This window comes from Netta rufina, assembly GCF_964035555.1.
Source record: "Netta rufina genome assembly, chromosome: 2".
In the NCBI taxonomy this organism is placed as follows: Eukaryota; Metazoa; Chordata; class Aves; order Anseriformes; family Anatidae; genus Netta; species Netta rufina.
In genome coordinates, this window is record NC_140124.1 from 10881276 (window position 1) to 10905323 (window position 24048).

General features: G+C 38.4%; 1 protein-coding gene across 3 annotated transcripts in view; it reads right to left on the reverse strand.

The window, feature by feature from the left end:
- The window catches only part of DIP2C (disco interacting protein 2 homolog C), a 311358-nt gene that overhangs the window by 27215 nt on the left and 260095 nt on the right, over positions 1-24048 (reverse strand). For all 3 annotated transcript variants that reach the window (XM_084281851.1, XM_084281850.1, XM_084281849.1), the window contains 4 exons: positions 22598-22728; positions 12428-12596; positions 11309-11479; positions 2561-2622 (listed from right to left, as the gene is read on the reverse strand). In XM_084281851.1, coding sequence (XP_084137977.1) covers positions 2561-2622; positions 11309-11479; positions 12428-12596; positions 22598-22728 — 533 coding nt within the window. The remainder of the gene's footprint in view (positions 1-2560; positions 2623-11308; positions 11480-12427; positions 12597-22597; positions 22729-24048) is intronic.

A 24048-nucleotide genomic window follows, 5' to 3' on the forward strand; every position in this document is an offset into this window, starting at 1 on the left:
GGTTAAAAACAGCAAGTGTGAAGAGACTGTGCCAAATAAAGTTGTTTTGTCTCCTAATTTATGACCCATGGATCTAATTCTAAATTCCACAGGACTGAGTAAATGAGGCACAGCTTTAATCCATCAAATTAAAATCTACATTACCACAATGTGAGAAGGCAACTCCAAAGTTCATCTTTCATGTTCTGTAGATCTAGTCACTAAATATAAAATAACACACTGCAAAGTCTGGTCTTGATAATGATGCCTACTTCTCAATGACATGGTAAGGAAAGGAAATAGTATACTCATGCCACATACAGCTTTTACGAAGCATGATCTTATTTTCCTTATATAAAGATTTACAAATGTATTTTTATTATTTATAATTATTATTATAAAACTGTAAATATTAATTTATCTTTACAAATATATGTTTCTATATATATTCCTTCCAGTAAATATTACATAAATTTACTTCTCCTCTAAGAAAAATTAATATATATACATATATATTTGCTTTATTCTTTTCTGTCTATAGACACAACTTCATCTCTCTCTCCTGCACTTGAATGATGCTTACGGATATACGCCTACATTGTGTCAACTTAACTTCAACCTTTTTAGAGCTATGAAGTTAGTTCAAACACTATGGGCAAATAAGTCTCACCTTAATGCTTCTATTAAAAAATAAACATTTGGTTTAAGTTAGTTGTTTAAGTTTCCTTCCTCATCAATGCAGAAAGAATGGTACCTTAACTGCAATTCACCCCACGCTGATGCTTGCCTGAGATGTCTGTGTTACACCAGTGTTGTGTGTCCTTTTTCACCGACTGCAGAAGAAGCCTAACAGACTGCTTTAGACTGGATGAGATTTATCCTGTTCAGTGTTTGTTCTGCTCTTAGAGAAAAAATTGCTCCACTCCTCACACCCTTCTTACAAAATAAATCATTCAGCTTCTCAAGTAAATCCCCTTTCTTTGGTGCACTGCAGAGATGATAGGCTCATGCAATGATAACGTCAGGACCTTTTTGTTCCCTGGGCTGAGTGTGAGCATGTCTACACAGTACCGTAGTTGCTGGGCCAGGTAGTCCAAGTTTTCTGAGGCCAGGTTATGCAGGCAGCAGTATCGCAAAGGACAGATCAAACCTGAGTATTACTGTTGGCAATATAGTGTGCAAAAGGAACAGAGAAATGTTGAGAGTGTCAAGTATCTTACAGGTCCTTTCTTCCACCTGCCATACTCCATGTCCTGTAAGAAGACGCCTGTATTTTATTTTACTTAACTATGCTATGTTCCCTTTATAATTAATGGAAAGAAGCCCACAATTTTGAGTCCAATTAGTATTTCCTTAAGCTGAAAACTTACAAGAAATCAGGTAAATCACATCCTAAAACTTCCCATTTGCCTCTTCACTAAAGAGGGTCTAGGCAGGCAGCTCTGAGCTAGATGTCTCTGCACGTGCAGGACAAATCCCTGTCCCTCTTCAGCCCTGCACTGCGACAGAGGGATATATATGAAAGACTTGCTGAGCAGGTCCAAACTATATGTACCTAACAGACTGAAGGTCATGCTCATTTTAGAATTTATGTGTTGTCCAGAAATACGAACCTGTTATGACTAGCATTTATGAAGTGCTGGGAAATGCAGGGGGTGATGTGGGCAGAGGCCAGCACTGCCTTGAGGTTGGTACCCTGCAAGCTGACCCAGTCACTTTGATAGAGCTAAAGTCAATATTTGCCTAAGGTGAACACATTCTCTGCTGTTAAGCTTTTATGAAGGAGAGGGGGGAAAAAAGAGCAAAAAAGAATAAGAAGCCCCATTTGGATAATGATTTTTTATGGCACCAGGAGTGGTGAACACTGTCAACTAAATGTTCACCTCTTCCAGAGTTAACAGAAAACTTTCTGTTTTGTTAAAAGAAAATTTTACAAAGAGACTACCTGCTAGCTTTTTGACTACCGTATTGGAAAACTGAAACATGTGCATGGGTACTTTCTAAAATTACACATTAAATTACAAGTTTCCTTCCATCCAGAAGATTTCATTAACTCCTTACAAAAACTACATGTAGATTTTAGTTGTCACTTGTTGTATGAGTATTTAACATTAAATGTAAAAGCAGAAAACATCCAATGACAAAGAATGTGGTTGCTCACAATGGCCAAAGTTGATAATCCTTCACAGTCTTACAGCATTAAGAATTACAGCAAAATCTCCTCATCATCTCCTCGCTGGCCTTGCCCAACAAGGAGAAACACCTCTGTGAAGCCAACAGGCCCAACAGGGCTCCATTTCTTAGGGACTGGCTAGGCTGTCCCACCAGAAATAAGTGTCACGAAACCCTGAAAAGCTGGGAATCTTGTTAGTGAACAGACTTGCTATATCTGATGCTTCAGTTTTATCAATGGTAACATTCATTAATTAACCAACTAATAGAAGTAACTTCTTCTGCTTGCAGGTAGGAGTTATCACAAATTATTTATGAGGATTAAAAAGGTTTTCAGAGTGAGGTGTGATGACTTTTTTGCTAGAAACTCTTAAGTGTGTTTGATATAGAAGAAAAAGGTGGTTCCGACCTGTCATGCCTCAGTGCCCTCATATCAACATAGACTGTGGTTGGATCCGGTCCAGATGTTCCCTGTAAACAACAACATCAGCTAATCAGAACCTGAAGGCTGGGAGGAGAAAAGAGATTTACCCCCCGAATAACTGAACATTCATTTCACTGCTAATTATACTAATCAAACGACAAGTTATATTTAAGCTGTTCATCAAACAAAGCTCAGCTTTACAGAGTCAGCTTTACAGAGCACCTGGAAACATACCTACCGTCAGGCACGTGTTACCTCGTGGTTGGAAAACGCATCAAGCGGCCATACCATTTAACCAAACACATGTCAACAGAGGTTTTATTTGCTACAAAAGGCCAAGTATTCAGCATGTGGATACATACAAAAATGTTAAACACATTTTGCCATAGAAAGGAATGCAGAAACGGCAAGAGGAGACATAGTTTAATGGCAGAAGCACATGGTCAGGAATGTGAAGCATGGTTTACTGAGAATCTTCCACACATGCAACAGAGAATATATTTGAAGCTAAAGATATTAAAGGTAGCACGCATGACACGAACCAGTGTGGACTGAAGATCTATAAGCAATTATTCTGTTCCTTTTCGGTCTTCCACTGTATAATTTAAAGCCTCATTTTATGTCATAATATTTAGTTACTTGAACAATAGTAGGCTAATTCGAGTTTCCTTTTATGCAGAGATGATAGAGTCTTTTAGGCCTTTCCACTCACAGCTTTGCTGCAGACTTGTAACCTGCTATGATTTTCCCTTATCCAAGACTTCAAACTCATCACTACAGAACATCATTGGAATTTTCAGTGCTGTAGTCTAAGGCTCTTTTCTCTGCTGCATAGTTCATATCGCTGCTAAACAGAAAGCTAGAAGAAAAACACAACTTCATTTTTGAACACTGGAACTTTGGAAAACTTTTTTTTTTCTTCTTTTTTTTCAGCAGATAAATTCACCTAGCCTAGGTAGTGTACAAGTGCAGGAACTCCTTTATCAGTTATTTAGATCTTAAGTATTTAAAACAGCAGACAGCATCAATTCCCAGTGATTTCTGTTCTGTTTGGGATATATTAGGGTACAATTCTTCACATTAAGTATGTCTGGGGCTAAATTTTGTGTTTCTGCAATGCTGGCCAGTAGCTCCATGATTCATTTAGCACTAAAAAGTGTGACAGAATTCAATGAATACATAATTTTGTATCTAAAGGGGAAAAGAGCTACCAGTACTGATTGATACTTACTGTACAGACACTGATAGTGACCCACCACCAGAGGAGAAAAAGAGTAATAGAGCTGCACATGCATGTTAGCCTCTTTAGCTTGTTATACACAATACAAGATACAATATCCTCTCTAGCTAGTAACGACACGATTTTGAGTCTACTAGTAAACTCAGCAGTGTAACAGACTAGTGCTGAGCGGAGAGCTTATTTCAAATATATGCAATGTTAAAAACAAAAAACGAGAAAAAAATTGTTTATTTTTTAAAAATAAAACTAAACTTGAATTGGATTATAAAATAATGAAAATCAAAGACAATCACTATGGTATTTGTTATTTTCAGTGTGAATGAAAGAGTTACAACAGACAACTAATATTTGATGAAACCTGCATCCAGATAAAGCTATAATGGACTTGTATATAATTTCATAGGATCTGAAAATCCCCAAATCTCCAGACTCAATTTCTAGTCTGTCCCACTGTTGGAAGCTGATAGGTGGGTATTGAGGGAACATGAAAATCCCCTACCTGCTCGGCCAGCTTCCCCAGCCTGTGAGGCTATAGCAGCAGGAATAGCAGGGATGAGGGAGAGAAGGAAAGAAGGTAACACAAGACGAAAATAATAGTAAAAAATGGGAATGAAGGGTGGGAGAAAAAAAAAAGAGGAGAATGCAAAAAGCAGGGAGTAAAATAAAAAGAAAAACAATGTCAAATACAGGAATCTTACAAATTAACCATTATACCATTAAAGGTTAAAAAAAGTAAAAAATGAGGTGTCAACATTTTAGTAGAGCAACAGAAGAGACAGCTGTAGACTGCTAACCTTGGACAAACAGACTTAAATGGTTTTAGGACACTACAGACAATGTTGTTAGTGGAAAACATGTGTCTAGCATACTGATTTTTTATTTTTTGGTGAGTAAGTCAGTAAACATTATGGCCCTGCTATTTTAATGCACATCCATTGAGACAGGGGTTCCAAGTCTGCCATTTCACTACTAGAAGTTTGTAAGCGATGTCCTGTGGAAACCATAAGTAAGCTCTCTTCTGGGAAAAAAATAATTAGTATACAATGGAGAAAAGAGAATGATACTTACAACTTGTTTCATACAGATTAACCTGCTCCTAGAGTGAAATAAAATTAAGGCTTCTTGCACAATCTAATTACTATAAGACCATAACTAAATGGAGTAACTTCATAGTTCAGTAACTCTTCATTCTTAGTCCATTTTCTACTATAAACAATGTAATACTTATATAGAACAGTAAAATTAAATACTAACAGAAACCCATCAGTTCTCCACCACGATCGATAATGCAGTGAAGAGACAAAACACAGTCATGACTAGTCCTAAACTGCTACTGTCATGTTGAATTCCTAACCCCAGATGGTTGCTGCAGGATTTAACCCTACAACTTGTGAAAAGCAGCAGCTCTGAGAGCACTGCTGTTTCACATCCCTTTTGCCAAACTTCTGAATCCCAGCAAAGTTAAAAACCACAGGAAGCTGCCACAGCAGCATATAAAAATAGGTAAATTTTGGATGTGGGGAAAGATGAAGCTTTTTAAGAAATAGGATGGATCTGCTTCTTACACTGCTACCCGAAAATAGAAATCTTACTAATAACCTAGGTTGAACACTGCAGTGTAACTGCAACAAAGCAGGGGAGTTGATGAAATTCATCAGTTATATAATTCATTGCTTGTGACTATACTGCAGGTCCAGAGAGGTCTTCAAGTGTCTGAGCCTCGTACTGATTTTATCTAAGGCACTAACAAACAGCAGTTGAGGTCTCAGCATTGTTTTAAAGAAGCAAGATCTTATCCAAGACCTGAGTGACTGACTCAATTTGTCTGTGCACATTTATTTTGTGAGATAGAGATGGAGCACATCTGTAACACTGGTAACAGGAAAACCACAACATAACCTCTGTTGTGTCTGATACTTAGTGAGGACAAGTGTTCAAGGAAACAAAATGGGCTAAAAGCATATTCTGCCTGAAAACTCGTACATCATCAGTCACATCCTTTGGAATAAATAAATGTCTTGCCCACAGGATGCCACCAGGGAACCATGCGGGGCCGATGCAAATCTCTGCAACATGCCAGGCATTTATTCTCTGAGAAAACTTTGCAGGTCAAAACTGCACCAAGAACCACCATAACAATTAGGAGAGATGACACTGTGCCAGCACTCAGCCTGCACCTAATCTCCACTGCAGTTAAAGGCCCAGCTATGTGCTCTCCTCTCCTTCCCTCCCCAAAGTTAAAAACCATCTACCTGGCAAACAGAAGTCTGAAGAATTTAAAAATAACTGTTTTGTTTCATTTCGTTTTGCTGTCTAGGGCTGTGGCTTCAATGTTTATACTTCTGAGCCTACTCCTGCTCCAGTGATGCTTTTTTGATGTACATTTAACAGTTTCACATACGCAAGCACAGCAGCTGGAGCTGTGAAAAGAACTTCAGAGCATGACTCATAGTAAAGGTGGGAAAACAGAATCTGACAGAGCTCACCCAGAGCTGCAGCACAGTGCAAAGTGTGAATCATACACAGGGGGTATGGTCGCCTGCTGCACTCTTCTCATAGCAAACTCTTACTACTTTTAATATGGAGAGTCCTCAAAGAAGTGCAATCTATCACTAAGGATAAGGTAACATTATCTTTAACCCTTAAATTTACTGACAAAGTTCCCTTTGCTAGACTGTGACGGAGGGATTCATTTCATATAATTTCAGTCGTTAGAGAAGCAAGTGTGCAGTGTAAGGCAGGAAGTATCTCTAGATGGTGATGAATCCCAAGATGGGCACCTGAGATCAGATGAATGACACCGTCCTTGGAACCATTTCTTTATCTCTACTATTGATGGACAATAGATAACTAACTTAGTCCTAGTGTCTAACTTCAATGTGAATTAAGTGAAGCCAGATGAATCCTGCTCCCTTGCTCTAGCTTGCACATTTTCAGGGATAGCTAAGGAAAATGAATCAAAGTTTATCCTCAACTGAAATTACATAGCAGGTTGAATAAAATTCTACTATTCATTTTGAGTGTTTAAATAGAAATTAGCTAAAATCCTAGAAAACCATCTGTGCTGTTGTAAGAAAGGGGCTACTTTTCGTATCTATTTCTCTCTTTATCTCTTGAGAATGCAAAGATGCTAGCTAATGAGAATTAGAATATGCTGGATGCCATCTTTTCATCTCAGAAATAGCTGGACAATTATCGGCGACTGTACAGTCATAAAAGGTCAGACATTAATGGTATTTAAGTCCCTAAAGATGGAGAAAATTATTTATTTTCAAAAGCATACCTCTAAAAATCTAGTCCAAAGAGATTACATCAAAAGACACATAGCATATTTGCTCTAAATTTGAGAGGAAATGAATACAAATGACAGAACATTAGTCTGTCAGTGATCCTAATCCTGAAATTATGATTCATTTGGTAGGCTAAAACTCTTTTGTACCAAAGAGATTATCATAATGATTTCCTTTGCAAAGTAATCTTTAATAAAAGGTCAAATTCTGCTGTGAAGTTGTATACACATACACACAGACACATCTCTTCTTCAAACAGCGGTGGAAAACAGTGAAAGCTTTTTGAAAAATCAGTGTATTTTCCCCTTGGAACACCTGAACCTTAATTTAACCAAAAAAAAAAAAAGAGAATTTAAAAAGGTATCAAAAATCACATCCAGTTTGCATTAGAGGCAGTCCGTGGAGAAGAAATCCTGGACAGGCTTTTTGCTGGTACGGGGCTGCAGCTGAACAGTGAGATGTGTTTAGAAAAGCGATAAAATAGATAAGATAGATATAAGATTTAGAATGACACTAGAATAGGCTGGATCACAGTTGTTGCTGTGAAAGATGGTGTCCCAGGAAACACACACTGACCTCACAGACTATGTAACTTGAAAGAAAAAATGGAAAGACAAATGCTATCGACTCAAACATGTTTAGAAGTATTTTTATGCAATGTGAAGCGTACAGAAATCGTGACCAATTTCTGGAACATACTGGAGACAATGTTAATTTAAGGAATGTAGTTGACCAAGGATTAAAATTCATTCTGCTCCTCAGCCCAGAAAACAGAATAACCCACAAGCTACTCTGGAGTATCACTAGCCATAATCTTCCAGAACATTTGGAAAGAGCACTCAGTCTAATTCAGCATTCAGTCTTTGGCAGTGCCTACTACCAGATGCTTCAAAGGATGCAATCCTGTATCTTTATATTCTCTGTCAAAATGACATGTTTTATGGTAATGCTCATGAGCATTATTACATCTGTAGTTATATTTCAACCCCCTGTAGAACTTGCCAAACTACTCCTGGCTTAAAATGCTTCAAAAAGCATTCTACTTGGAAGGGTAATGTTACCAAATATAGACTGTTCCAAAATGGCTTTTTTTTTTTTTTTTTTAATTCTAGCCACACCGTTCTTTAAATTATATAAGGCTTTTAGTTTGTCCTGTGAATTGAAATGTAAAATCTTAGTACAAGTAAATGAAGCCTGGCACTAAGCTATATGATCAGCCAGGCTGTTAATCACCTCGCACCAGGATCTCATTGCGTGCTGTTCTTAAATTCATAGCCAGTATTATCAATAGCATTCCTTCAGAGAGTTATCCAATTTTACTGTTTGTTCCAATATGCTTCTCCCACCCTCTTTTTTTAATTGCTGAACATGACTTTATCTGGTATGGAACATCCCTTAGGAATGTCCTAGCTGTGTTCCCTCCCAGCTTCTCGCATATCCCCAGCCTTTTTGCTGGGTGGGGGAGGCAGACAGAGTGAGAAACAGAGAAAGCCTGCCTGCTGCATGGCACTGTTCAGCAACAGTGAGACCACTGGTGTATTATCAGCACTGCATTAGTCACAAATCCAAAGGACTGTGCCAAAAGTGTTGCTATGAAGAATTGAATTCCATCCCATCACAGGCAGACCAGTACAATATTATTTCCAGTGAGGCTTACTTGGAGCCCTGGGCATTGAATCTGGGTTAGTGTCATTTGCGTGATTCTATTACTTGTCCTGAACAAATGATTTACCTCCTAGGTGAAGCAGCCACTACCTAACAGTCCAGACTCCTGCAAGTCTGAAAGGGAGACTTTCAATAGTGGCAAGCAAACTTCTGCCACTGATTTGTCCTTGTTATCTTCATCCTTGGTCCCTATATGAACCAGAAGCCAGTGGGAGGTCATGGTATTTTTCAGAAGCAGCTCCAACTCAGCTGGCCGAGGAAGCTGGTGGACCCCATCCTGGTCTGTCAGAGAATTCAAAGCAGTTGGCCATGGACGTATGCCATCATTTCCCTCTTTCCCCTCCTCTGCTGGCACTTCAGAATGGCTAACAATACAGGAATGAATTAGAAAACTATTGTTACCAAGTAATTAGCCCATCTTTCTTCTCTGACCTCCCTTTATACTTGAGGGAAAATGAAAGTCCGCCACAGGTGTCCTTGCTGCCTGCAATACTCCTCCCAGTGAACTGTTTCAAGTTGCTTGGATTGCTGACTGGGAAAGCACACCCACCCACGCCTGCTAACTGGCCTAAGCTGGTACCTTTCCAAATTATGTTGTTTCAGGTCAGAGTGCCTGAAGATTTCCTAGAAGTTTTCTGAGTTGTCCTCTCTGCCTCGTCACCATATAGCAGTCTAGATTTGGAGAAAGAAACAAAGAGGCCTGTATCTTTGCAAAGAAACATCCAGTAGAAGAGAATTCAAAACTTGTGTCAGTGTTTTTTCTTCCAAACCTATGACAAAAACATGGGGAGCATGTTACTTGAGTACACTGAAGTTTCTAAAAAGATTTAAAAGATGCATTTTTTTCTCAAGTCTATTTCTTATTAGGGAAAAGATGTTTAAAAGGATCCAAGTGCTGCTTTTGAGACAACAGGAGACTTTCTTGAATTTTTATTCCTGGAGAATATTCATGGCAGCAATTACGGAATGTCGAACCACAGAATTCTATGTCTAGGACACAGAATGACTTTTAACCCTGCTCAACTTTGCCTTGTCATCTGTTTGATAATAATAATTAAAGTTGCCCTGGGCCAAAGGGATATTGTGCTGAAAGTCAAAGAGAAAGCAAGTAGTCGTGGAGCTATGGGATACCTTCTGTATTCATTTTCTGATAGTGTGCTGAACAACAAGGTGACTTTTAGCCAAGGCCTGATGAGAGCCATGATTCTTCAGTGATGTTGAACAGGGCAAGAGGTTAAGGCAGGCATAACACACGGACATATTTGTCTGTGCTAAACCCATCACCAGTATCAGCCACATTTTTTTGAATAAAATAAAAAATCTTTACAGGGATGACTGTCCAAATGCCTTATTTGTAGTGTCACTGAGAAGATCTGTTCTGGCTTCCACACCTAAGCAGTTATGTAGGTCACATGCATAAGAAATTCCTTAATGTAACCCAAATGGATATGGAACTTCCCAGACTATGCAGTTGCCAGTGCAGAAGATTATTTCTGCATGATTTTAAATGATTGTTAAGTTGGAAATCATATATCTGAGTAGGACACCTGTGGCACTATTATAGGGATAATATGTAAGGTTCTGATACCAGATTTAGAAGGACAGGAAGAGATCAGGAGTCATAAAAGTGAGAGACAGATCAGGAAAGAAGTCTTAAGATTCTTTATCTATTTATCAAAGACTAAGATTTGTATTATAATCATGAAAGAAATGAGATTCCTTATTCCAGATTAGAAAAACATACTAAAATAAAAAATGGCTGAGTCTAACACCACATGAATTTAAACTAGAAATAAGGCAGACATAATTAAAAATTGAACACCTTATAAAAAGGGAAGCTTACTTTCATCACTTGTAGTCCTGAAAGATAAAATGATATGCTATAATTCAGCCTAAAACTATTTGCTTGGTGTAGCTATCACTGGGTGAAAACCTAGAGGCTATTCAGATCAGATAGTTACAGTGCTCCATCTGTCCTTAAAATCATGATTCAATAAAGATTCCTGGAGGTTAAATCCCATATTATCCCTGGGTACTTTCTTCTGATTAGTGGATCAAAACAGAATGAAAGATGCTGCAAAATAATTTTTTATTGTAAGCAATAAATTGCATGCAGAAAAAAAATATATATAGTTAATAGTAAGGACTGGAATTATTTTCTAAACAAAAGGAATCAATTTTGTACCATATTAAAAGTAAGCACTTGCAAACTGGATTTTACATTACATAACTAAATAATATTTTTGGAGTACAGAGTACACATTCTGCCACTACCATGCACTTTTCTGAATTACTGTATTCATGGGCAGGACAAATGCTATGAATGCAACATGAGAGGGATGAATAGTGTTCACTGACGAAGTAACAGAAGTTACCACCTGTATATGCAAGAAGAACATTATAAGTACTACATGCATTTTCTTAATATGCCTACAACAAAGCTGTCAAAGGGAATACAATGGATATTTCTTAGTGGAAACCATTTTAATTTGAGCCTAAGTTAAAACTCTTACCTGTAAACAAAGTTAAAACTCTTACCTGTAAACATATAGCCAGGTTAACTCTACAGCCAAGTGACGTGCTGACTGCCCGAGGATGGAGACCAAGGTCTTTAAATAATTTTGAAAACGACTGAGTAAGAGCTATCCGAGGTCGTTCTTCAGCCACTACTACACATGTCCGTACTCGTGAGAGGTCCAGTCCCCTTGCCTAAAAGGAAGATAAAATGTAACAAAGGCCACAAAAGGGCAGACTTAAAGAAAAAAAGGTCAGTAGCATTTAACTGCAGGTATAGTGATTCAAGATGGATAGAGGGTAAGGAGCCGGTCTAATTTCAATCTTTCCTGGAAGCCGGATGGCCAGATGACAGTCTAATAGCTGTAGACGAGCAGACATATTTGCTTGGCATTTCAGCAGGAGCATTTAGGAAGAGATGGGTATGCTCGTTCTGAAGGGAGGCAATGCTATTTAGCAGTATTAATTCTGAATGCCACTGAATAACAGCAAACAGGAAGCATTGACTAGCCTTGGAAAAACTGATTAGGAAATTATTAACTGAGGATGGTAAAGACTGGAGACATCATAAAATGTTAGTATCCCAAGATCTAATTTATTTCAGTAGCATACTGGAAATTCTAGATTATTTCAGAAATGTAACTGGCTACCTGGCTTTTAATTCTGAGCTAAAAATATATATATATATACACCCTCCTTCCCCTACAATGAGGAAAATCCAGTTAAAGCAATATGGTACTAAGTATGTGATTATTTAACTATATGGATCAAAACCAAACTAGTACCTCATATAATCATGGAATTTATAAAACATAATATACAAATGTATTTTGTATATTGGGTTTCTTGAACTACTACACCTCTGTTTTCCAACATATGCCTACTAACACAGACTGCAACACAGATCAGAAAGCTTAGGTAAATAAAAGCTTTTCCTTGATGTTTAAAAGCCTTGTGATCTGAAACAGAACGATTGATATTAATATACAGCCTCTGGCAAGGAATAATATCAGTTCTGTGGAAGCTGCCCTTGCCCTCTGATGATTTTCTCCTCAATGCATACATTTAGCACGGCCACTCCGAGCAGAGAAGACCCAAACACTGTGCACATGGCAGATTATGCAGAAGGACTGAATTACTTACCTTCAGTGACTCTGTTTGTGAACCCAGTCCCTTAGTACAAAGCTCCATGACCGAATACGAACAAAAAGTGTCTCTCACTTTGTACTGACTCACAGCAAGTAGCCACAGAGCAGGATTGGTCTCCAGTTCTGAGGGAGGAATCAAAATTGACTGGTGTCCTGAATAAACGCTGTAAAGATACAAGATTTGTTAACACGTGCTAAATGCGTGTGCCTGCAGATGTTTACAAGCTATGTGGCACTAAAACATAAAGATTATCAAAATGTGCATTGATCCATGGCAATGTCTTACAGTTCTCTACAGGTCCAGTAGTTTAACTTCAAGGGCCAAATTCTGCCTTTTGCTGTACATTTGGAATCTATGAGGACACAAAGAGGAATGCAGGCAGAACATGCTCCTAAAACACTACATTACTCAAAGTGCCAATGTGCGTTGCTGTTAGAACTTGACTGAAGAGAGCAAAATAGCTAGGTTATTGATGGTGCTAATAAACACTATTATAATATCAACAAAAATTATGTGTTGCTGACAAATAATTAAGATTAAGTAATTACCATTTTAAGATACCTTGATTAAAAGAGTTCTTGATTACTTAACATGGAAATAACCTCTCTCCTGCTGAGGCAAGCAAGCGGTTTGCAACCATTTTCAGGGATGTAAATCTGGCCCCACTTCAACAATACCTGGGGCTTTACATTTCTGATGTGAAAGTTTTATGAACTTTTACAAAACCAAATATTCTACATCTTTTGTTTTTTGGATACCCAGGAAGCACAAGTATTGAGAAAGATACTCACTAGGGTCCCTGAAGGAAGTAATTATGTCAGAGCTAATTCCTAGCTACCCAAGACTTTTCCCCAGGGAAAATGTATTCCCAAACCGATGTCTTTATTTTCTGTGGGTCCTATGCTGTTCACTCATCTCAAGACAGACAGATTTACCATCACTTTTACAGTCTCCATCACATCTTAATCTGTGATTTGTAGATATTTCAGATCAGAACAGTCATAGCATAAACCTCCCAAATCATAGAAGTTCTGAAAAAAGACCATAAAGCCCCAGAGATTTATGATGCACAGGAGAGAAATTCATTTGTCAGATGAAGAACTGAAATGCCAGCTTGGTAAAGTAAAGCTGATGCTTTCAAATCCAAGTGCCCTAGGTAAGACACCAAATGGATCTTTATTTTCAGGAATGTGAGCATCTCCATCACATTTGATATTAGGAAGAAAAGAAGATACACACCTGGCAATTTTTGAAGATGTGCTGCTCACACAGTTTCCATCCTTGGTGAATGAGTGCCTCCTATCCCCCACAACTGAGATCAGAGTGCTTGCAAAAGTTGTGCAATTGGGAACAATATGCGTGTGACCTGTATGGCTTTATGTGGTATGGTAAAGTCCAGCCACAAAGGCAGTTAATAAACCAAATAGTTTCGGTCTGCTTTGGAGTAGGAGCCAGCGGATGTCATGGAATATGTATGAAATACAGTTCAAATAATTTCATTTATCATGCGGTAAAATTTTATTTTGTCCACGTTTGCTTGCCCACATTTGCGCCACTCTTGGTGATTCATAAGCTGTGACTTGCCACGAAGAGACGTGTTCTCAGATACAGTTAACATAACCACTACAGCACTCGATGGTCAAATGAAGCATTATGCTTTCATGTTGCTTTTATGGATTCAGAATAAAGTATGGCTGAACCAAGAGTATGCGCTTCAAAAGTGTGTGAAAAGAGATGTTGGCAAAGCTACCAAAGCCTGAAAGGAGTACGTCCTGAGTTCAGCTGACAGATCAAACCCAGCAAGGGAGTAGTAACAGATTTTACTATAAATATTACTTCACTCTTTCTTTCTCAGCCAGTTCCATTAAGTTTTTCAGATTTGCCTTCAAACCCTTCCCCCTGTCCCTGAACTCTTCTAGTTAATGTGACCACTATCAGGAGAAAAAAAATTCTGCACAATCAGGAACAGGCTGCCAAGGGTCAAATATTGTATGATTCAGAACTGCATTAAGGTCCCGTAAGTGCCACTTATTCACCCGGACAGAACATCCCCAAATAAGAACAGAATCAGAACAAACTGTATCTCTGTACTGAAAAGTGCCCACACAAACTAACGGAGGAGAACACTTGTTACCTGGAGTAGAAGAATGGAACATTGACTCCAAGTGCACCTTACCAGAGGATAGTCCAAAATTTGGGAATACAAATTCACAACTAGGACAAATCTTCCCTCCTCAGCAACACTAATGAGAGAGGGTGAACTGTCTCCCCCTCTTCATCAACTTCTGTTAAACAAGAAACAAAGAAACATGTTTTTGTTCTCCCTCATGATCCCACCAAAAGCCATGCAACAAAGCATGAGGGAACCTGGATTTGCATGGGAATAACCCCATCTTCTTGAGATTGAGGGAAACAAACACACTTATGATCAGACCAGGCAACAGCACACTTTTACCAGAAATTTCACTCTGATTAGAATTTTCTTTTTTTTACTGTTTTTTTTTTTTTTTTTTTTTTTTTTCTGATTTATTAGATAAATGAAGATACTGCTAGTGCCTTTTCTGAGTTTTATAATCCCTCAGAAATACTGAGTAGTTTAGAATGGAAATGCAGAGCAGCAGGAAATATGGAGCAGGAGGGAAACTTTGTATTGTGCTGAAGCTCAGATGTGTGCTGTTCTTGCCTACAGTGCATAAACCTACAGAAAGACAATACCATGCCTGGAAATTTGATTACCAACACAGCCTTTGCCGACATAGCTGTGGTTTAATAAGCCATGTGCATCATCTGATTTGCTAGAGTAGTTGGTGGAGCTAGGAGAGGAACTACAAAGACACATTTCTGGGGGGAACATGCCAGTTCCACAGCTGAACCGGTTAATGCAGCACCTGGCCACCATGATATCAGCCACCACTTGGCTCGTCTTCCTGAATTGATCTCAGAAACGCTGAGCAGGTTTTGTGAATCACTCCAAGCAACAAAACATTCCTGGAAGCCTCAGTTCCTTGTGAATGTTCAGACTTTATGCCTCCACATTAACCCCAAAGAAGCTGTATGTCACCAGTGCTTCTGCGGAGAGAAGCTGAGAAATAGAAGATACTCCCTTGTACGGCTGGTTGAAATGCTTCTACCACTCTGGTGATTTCAAATCACTGTGAAATGTTACAGGGTGTTGGCTTAGCATGGAAACAACAATTGAGCAGAGTGCTTGAACAGACTGCAGTTGTGGAAGGATGCTTTGGAGGATGCTGGATAAAGCTGTATACGGTCCCAAACGTACAAAAACTTTTGTCAACTTCACCTCTGTGTAATTCTAGGTAAGGTGGAGATGATGTATGTCAGGTACATCTAGATATGAAACATTCTAGGTGTGGTAAAGCTAATCCTGAAAATGCATAAAGGAACAAATAGTGCTATCTCACCTTTATAAAAGAAGACAGCGATCAAGGGATGATTGAGCTGTTGGCTTTGCTAGTCTCATACTGGAAACAAAACAATTGTGGTGAATGCTGTGGCACCGGGGGGATCAGGTGGGATATTAAGAAAAGTTGGTGGTTTAAATATAAATTCTGGAAGCTAAAATTACCATTCTGAAATTGAAACAGTACACAAGGTATTGGAGTCGGAGCAATTTTAAAATTTAGTTATGTAAATATAGGGAAGGAACTGAAACAAGATCCTTTCTTCCACTTCTGTAGAAATCTGTTGCCACAAAAGTGACTTTCTCCTGATATAAGCCTTATAACAGCAGTAGGCACAGTGTAGAACTGCAGAGACTGTCTGACAGTCCTGGACATCCCTGTCATTTTTAGGAGTAGGCAAAAAAGAAAACAAAAAAGGAGACTGACTTCAGAGCACCCCTGCACCTGTATCTGGGCATTTTTACATTTGTAAAAATGACTTCTGAGATGCAAATGCCAAGTGAAATGCTGAAGTAGCTGAGGTGGGAGAGCCCCGGTTAGAAATGCTGTCTTTCTTCAGAGGACTACAAAGCAATCTGGAGGGAAAAAAGGATTAAGGTGGTGGACAAAGCCCTGGATTTTGGCAGTAAATGAAAAGCCCTGTCTGCCTGCACTGAGCAAGGGCTGCCCAAGGACAGGAATACTACAGGTAAACACACCAGAATGTATTTTGGTACAACAGTGCCATCTGATCACAGCTCTGGTTCCACCGCCTGGCAGGCTGTTCTGGCAGCATACGGTGATGCCTGGAAGGACATCTTGGCACTTACCTGATCCACTGAATCAAAGATTTACCCCATGTTGTGCTAAGGCAGATTAACAATAAACTCTGAGGTTTTAATTTATAGTCCCAGAAATTTTAGCAGTGCAATAAATGCTGACAAACGGCAACTGCAATTTGGAATTGCATTCTGGCAGGCTGCTAACACGCTGCTGCCCTCACCTCTGGTGTCCTTCTGAGGTGGCATTAGCTGCTTTGCTACTTGACTGCAGGAGGCAGGTAGGTGCTGTCGGGTCTTTTAAGTATACGCATTTAGTTTCTGCATTTCTATGGGTGATATTTTGCTCTTGGTGATGAGGGACAGCTATGGGTATTTGGCATTTGGTTGGGCCCAAAATAATTGAGTTGTTTGCACGTAACTCAAAGTCTGTGAAGGGAGTCAGCATGCTAAGGGAATCTCAACAGGATTGAGTAAGAGCCTTCACAATCATCTGGACGAGAGCTGGTAGAAAGGACAAAACAGGCCACAGGGAAGACTGTTGGGACATATGTTTCACCTAAATATCATAGGGCTTGGGCTAAAGTGAATCTTCAGTTCTCCTGAAGACCTGGGCACTTCTGGAGAACTACAAAGATGAAAAAGAGCATTCCCAACCTGGCATACAGTGTACTACGAGCACTGCTGCACATGGTGAGCACATAACCAGTCAGTACTGGAGACGCAGAAATATCTCACAAAGTTCAACCAACAACCGATGTAGAGCACAAGGGATCATTGTGCAGAGCATGCAGATCTTCCAGGAATGGAAAAGACATCAGCCATAAATCTTGGTAGGTTTTAAGTGCTGAGAGCAGGTCTGGACTTTACAGGGAACCAATGAGAGTGGTGCCATAACCCAGCACCCTGCTTTAACTCGAGCTCTGGTGTAGGGACTCTAATCAGACAAGTGTATGCCTTTGGTTAATGCCAAAATGCCTGTACTGCCTGCTGGGACCATGCAGTTTGCCCTGACTGAGAGCTAGATGTGACTTGAACTTCTAGCTATGAGCATTTCTTCAAAAGACTTAAACCTCCCCTTTCTAGAGGAATGTTTCAGCAACCTCTAACCTTGTAATGGATGGTTTTTAACATGATTCTAGATTGTTATTGGGCATTTCTGAACTGGTGTGTAACATCCCTGGGAAGTGTGTTGCTGACTGCTCCTGAGCATCCCACACATGATCCAGCAGTAGCAGGGGTGGAAATCATATGAACTCGAAACTATTTGGGGTGCTTAGCATCAACATGAAGACCCTTTATTCTAATATTTCAAAGCAGGCAACCAAACCAAGCAAGCAAGTTTTAAAATTTTGGACACTGTTTCAATTTTGTTTCGGGGGTAAAAAAAAAAAAAAAGAGAGAAAAAGAGAAAGAGAGAGAGAGAGCGCAATCTTGCTCTGAACTAATGAAGTTTTCCACAGACCTTTTCCTAAGGTGCCCTTGCCTAATGCCCCCAAAAGCCTGAAAACAAAACTCACTATCTGAAATTAATTGGATATTATAAACATTGGATATATTAATTGGATACATTGGAAACATTAATTGGATATTATAAACAGCAATGTCATTTCTATTGGTACTGGCATTTGGGTTCATACATGTTTAACCTTTGCCTACCTTAGGATGACTCAAATGCCAGTACCAATAGAAATGACATTGCTGTTTATAATATCCAATTAAATGTGGTTCATTACAGTACTCTAAATATTTATTAGCTCAGACTCAGGCCCTGCCTTAGCAGCACATTCCCTGCCCCAGCTACTCACCCATGTTAGTGCCTTCAGTCAGCTATAGAGTCAGCAGAGTTAACCTGTTGTACTCATGTATTGAGATAACTCAGGGCTTCAGTTGCCCTTGAACCTTCTAGACTTAAGGCAGGTTCAATATTGCCAAGTGGGAAAAATGCAAATAGCCTCTTCCAGAAATTGCCACTGGCCATGGGAAACTGGCACGTTTTTTGTGTGCAGCACTGCTACATTCTGCCTGAACCACTTGTGCACTGTGCAAAAGATACAAGAGAGCCGGCTATGTCCATATCCTGCATTTCCCATGCTAGGATTATTCTTTTCTGATGTGGCATTTGATCTTCTTTACCTAGCCCTGCCTTTAATTTGTTATAGATGAGCTAGAAATTGGGTGAAATGCTCGTGCCTGGCAGATATCTTCAAGTCAACCTAACAGTAATTAATGATTCTAGCACACTACATTTTTGTAAACTGCAGTTGTCATGCTAATGCTGTGATTCCTTCCATACATCTTGCACAACTCGCCCTGTTTGCTTAACAAGAAACCCCACGGTCTCCTGCTGTACAAGCTACGCAACAGCACCACTGGGTGCTTCTGGCTACGGAATAGAGACAGCGGGAGTAGAACAGGAGGAAGCCACTTCATTACACCTTACCTGGAAAGCTTTCCTAGGACAATTACACAGCATTCACCATATTTATTAGGTGGCCACTGTGGACTGGAAAATCCAGCTTCTCTGGTCCTGTTTGAGTTTTACTGACTTGCACTATTTTAATCACAGATTCTGAGAATTACTAATATATAATTTATTTTAAATCATCGATTTTGTTAGCTTTAATTTCTACAGGGACAATTTTATCTTTCAATGATAGAAGTAGAACTATAATATGGGTAAAATTGAGGGAAAATTCTTAGTGTACTGCATCACTTAGCAACTATCAATTAAGAAAATCCTCACTAATGAACTGTAGAACTTTCTGTTCTGCCCCACAGTGATCAGTATTAAGATAGGGCCATCTTAATTTCAGGAAGCATTTTTGAACAGTGGGATTTAGCATCATTTGTTTTTAAACTGGAGGACACTTTCAACTTGCCTTTTTTTTTTTAAAGAACATGACGCACTTTAAAATGTAATGCAATTCAAGGCAGAACACTCTGATCACCCTCTCATTATTAAAGAGAAAAATGCAAAAATAATACATTTTTATTGAGCAATCAGTAGCAAAGTGTTACAATTAAGAAGTTTTGGATTTATGAACTCACATGGGGCTGATGACTGCTGCCACACCACGGAGGTGTTGTTCTATGACAAAGGTTCCAAGGAAACCCTGCTGGAGCATGCAGCCAGTTTAGAGGGAATGTGATAAATCCTATTTTTTTAATGTATTGCTCTGCTTTGCAAGGTTTCTTTTCTTTATTATTTTATACCCTTTAGGCCATAAAATAATAAATGAATTAAATAATAATAATAAAAAAACCTTTGCAAAACTATGCAATATACTCCAGACTTACCAAAGGTCTGGCTCCATGCTCTAGCAGCTTTCCTAAGTAGCTTTGACCACATAGATTGGTGCACTCTGGGGCACCACAGTGGAGCAGGCCAGAACAATGTTTAAGCACCTAAAACGGGGATAAAAGGTTAGTTTTTCTTCCCTTGCTCACTCAATGCCTCCTTTACTCTAGTTAATAAAGGGATTCAAACATACTTGTTATTTTAACTGCACTCTGTACAGGGGGTTGCTTTCTCTTCCTGCTGGGTTCCTAAAACAAAGACTTCCTATTTAACTCTCAAAACTCTAAAGCTGATAAAAAATTGAAAATCTAACTTCACTTTCATGTGCCATTAGAACTATTAATTTGGCTAATGGGGCTGGTGACAGACAACCCTATCTTTCCAGAAGAATCCTCTGAGGTAGAGTCTGGGCTGAAAAATGTTGGGAAGTATTTTGGCATACTAAACTACAAAGAGTAAAATGCAAAGTTGCAAAGTTTTAAGTTATAAAGAGCAAGATTCTAATAAGCTCCAGGATGTATTTTTTGCTATTACAGAACACATCAAATACTCCTCGTTTCTAAAATAGTAATGAAATGGAAATTAAGTTTGTAAGTGGAATTAATGAAGCTGTATCTGATGTCAGCTTTCTCTAAATGACAGTTGCAATTCAAGCAGCCTGCAATCTTCCTGGTTTTATAGGGACAGATATCAGTGACAAAGAAGAGATTGACAATGGTTCACAAGATTAAAGAGTTGTTGTCCTGATCACAGTTCCTTCAGCTTTGTCTTTTTCCTTCTTTACTTTGAAAATGGTATAAAATTTTCTACTTTATAGAGGCGTACAGACTGATTCTCCCAGTGGTCTGCTGCCTTGTTCAATTGCCAATCATAAACAATCTTCTGCAACAGGCCGAACATTATCAGTGTTGGGAAGAATCTAAGGGCAGAAAATGCATACTTGTTCCAAATATGATTTTGGAATAAATAGAAATGTGTGTGTCAGGGAGACTCATGGGCACCATAAAATATCTGTTTTTTGGACACGTCAAAATTTATCGCTATTCTGTGCATCTATAATGCACAGAAAAAGTGTTATGCACAGAAAAAGTGTTATTCTATATTACATCTATAATGCACAGAATAGATAAATCTTACATAGAAGTTATTCTTGTATGCCCCATGTTCTACATTACCTGATACAGAAATAAACTCTTTAGCTGAATTTTCTCTACAGTCCTTCCCTGGTCCTACCTTGCTGAATATATCACAGCAGATTTAGCTTAGCCAATGAATTTGACTACCCACCAGAGCAAAGGCTGTACAGTGTTGACACATAAGTCTATATAATAAATATGCAGCTGACTTAAAAATATCAATATTTTTTAAAAAATTACAGACTGATTTAATTAAAATTTCAACATTGCTGAAATGTTTCCTGAGTTTTCTGTTATAGAGCTAAGACATTGAAATAACACTTTTTCAAAACAAAACAAAAAAATATTAGGGCAAGCACAACCTAAATAGAAATATTGATCAAGAATGAATAGGATAATACTGTTAATCTTTGGCCCATTTCATATTTAATAAAAAATATTTTAAAAGGTAAGGGCAAAAATAGGCCAATAGACTGCTTTTAAATGAACAATACTTGCTGAATACAAATTGCTGCAACAGTTTTTCTCTAATGTTTCCTTCATGTATTTACTAAATCGGTAAAATGTTTATCCAGAGATGCAGCATTTTTATTGCCCCTGGCTTATCTTAATTTCAGTAACTAAAACCAGCACTACTGCTAATACCAAAGGGCTTTCCATAAAGAGAGTACAGATGCTGGATTGCTTTGACTCTAATATGTCTTCATAAAAATGTGCTCCATTAACTTTCCCATAGCTCTTCCCCTTTGCCTCAAACCAGCTATCTTAAAAAAAAACAAATCAGAAGAATAAGCACAAAAAAAAAAAAATCGATGGAACTGCTTTCAGTGTTGAACTGTAACTTCCCTGGAGTATAAAGATTGACACAATTGTTAAATTTCTAAACTTCCTATTAATAGAAAAGCTGATTCACATTTCACTAGAAATGTTATTTTTTGTTGGTAATGGTTTTTTTTTTTTTTTTTTTTTCTGATAGCTTAGCTACTGCCATAGAAGTATCCTTCTGTAACAAAACATACTTCCATGTCTCTGCAAAAATCACATCCATATGTCCCACAACTGAGAAAAGTCCCCAATATTCACTTGTACTTTCAGATTAAAAAATAAAAAAGAGGAAACCAAGAAACTGCTTCCTCAGAATAATCATGGTAGAGTGCTGCCTTCATCAAGTAAAACCTAGCCAGACTCTGCATATACAGCAGTAAAACTGCAGACGTTCAATGAAAAGCCGTGATGATGCTCTGCACTCATAGTCCTTAAATACCTATGGCCATGTTTTGAGCAACCTGGTCTAGTGGAAGGTGTCCCTGCCCATGGCAGGAGGGTTGGAATTCGATGGTTCTTAGGGTCCCTTCCAATCCAAACCATTCTGTGAGTCTACATCCCACTGAAAGCAAGTGTCCGCTCCATACAGCATTCTCCATATAGCTTCTGGCAATACCAATTGCCTGTGTTAGTCCCGGAGGTCCTACCTGTTTCTCCCATCCTGTTTGTTGTGGTGTAGTACAATAGAAGTGATATTTTAAAGTGCTGAGGAGAAATCTCACCTGCAGAGGCACCAGAGGACAAACCCAAGTCCACAGTACGGGTCCAGACAGATAGCGACTTCTCTGGAGGGATAAAGCTCACACTGCAGCTTAATAGAACGACAAAAGGCACTAGTGGCTGCATGAGACATCTGAAAGACAACAGCAAAGTAATTAAAATGATCAACTATGTCATTGTGAAGGCTCATTCCCAAACTGCGCCAAGTGTTTAAATCAGTTACAGGATAAGAAAACAAATAAATATTGACTTTGTGCTCAGCGTAAATACACATGTAATTTATATTAAGGAAACACAATTTTCCTTCAAAAGGGCATCCAAATAGCCATGAAAGGGAAGGGGAGACAGAAAGAATGATAAGTTTGAATTGATTTAGGGAGAAAGCTGTGAGTGTTTTAAAGACGTGCTCCAAGCTGTATGCAAAGCTAATGATAATGAGCTAAACTTTCTGGAAGAACAAAGGAATGAATGACTGCAGGATATGAATCTAATTTGAAGTAGTTTGTTGATCTTCAGTAACATATTTCAAAGTACGTACTACTTTATATAATAAAGAAAATTGTCAATATACTTCTTAAATTACAGAGGATTTTGTGTGCAAAATGGTACTAAGGACCTAATCATTCAGCCACAGGGATCCCCAAAAAACTTTGTAAACATGCTGAAAATGTCTTTATGTTAAGCAGCTCCTAGCTGATAAACATTTTTTTTTTGTTTATTTTATTTTATTTTATTTTATTTTATTTTATTTTATTTTATTTTATTTTAAATCTTGGTAAGGAAGCTCTCAGAAGAAAATAGAAACAAAAAAGAAATGATGAAAAATATGTTTTTTCCATTTTTTTTAAGTCATTTTAATTCTTCTTACTGACAACACGTAAATACAGCTGTATCAGGATATTTCCCACAAACTCACCCATCCTGACTTAGATGTTCTAACTATAGTGAGAACACAATCACTTCTTTTAATCTGTGTCCTCTCTGCTAATAACAAGAAAGATATCTGTATTAGAAAGACAGTCTGAGTAGGATTTAACTCATCTAACCTTTGCTGTCTGCCACATATTGGCCTTGTTGCCTTAAATATGATTAAATAAATATGATTGCCTTAAATATGATTATAGTCAGTGGAGGGGAACAAGCACCTGATGTAACATTTATTTGATCCTCAGTAAACAGGTAGAGCTCTAGAAGTGATTTTTTTCTCCACTATGAATTCCATAACTGAAGCTGAACATGTTCCAAGTCATACATAAAGACCAGCTCAAAACATGTGTCCACACTATGAAAGACTTCAGTTTGAAGAGTTTAATCCTTCTCTAGCTGAATCAAGACCATTTTTTTTCCATATGGGATTACCAAGCTCTGCTGGACAAGAACCAGTGTTATTCTGTGAATTTTGACACTTTACTGGGTTCAAGCTAGTGAAAAAGTTGAGAGTCAATCTAAGTGT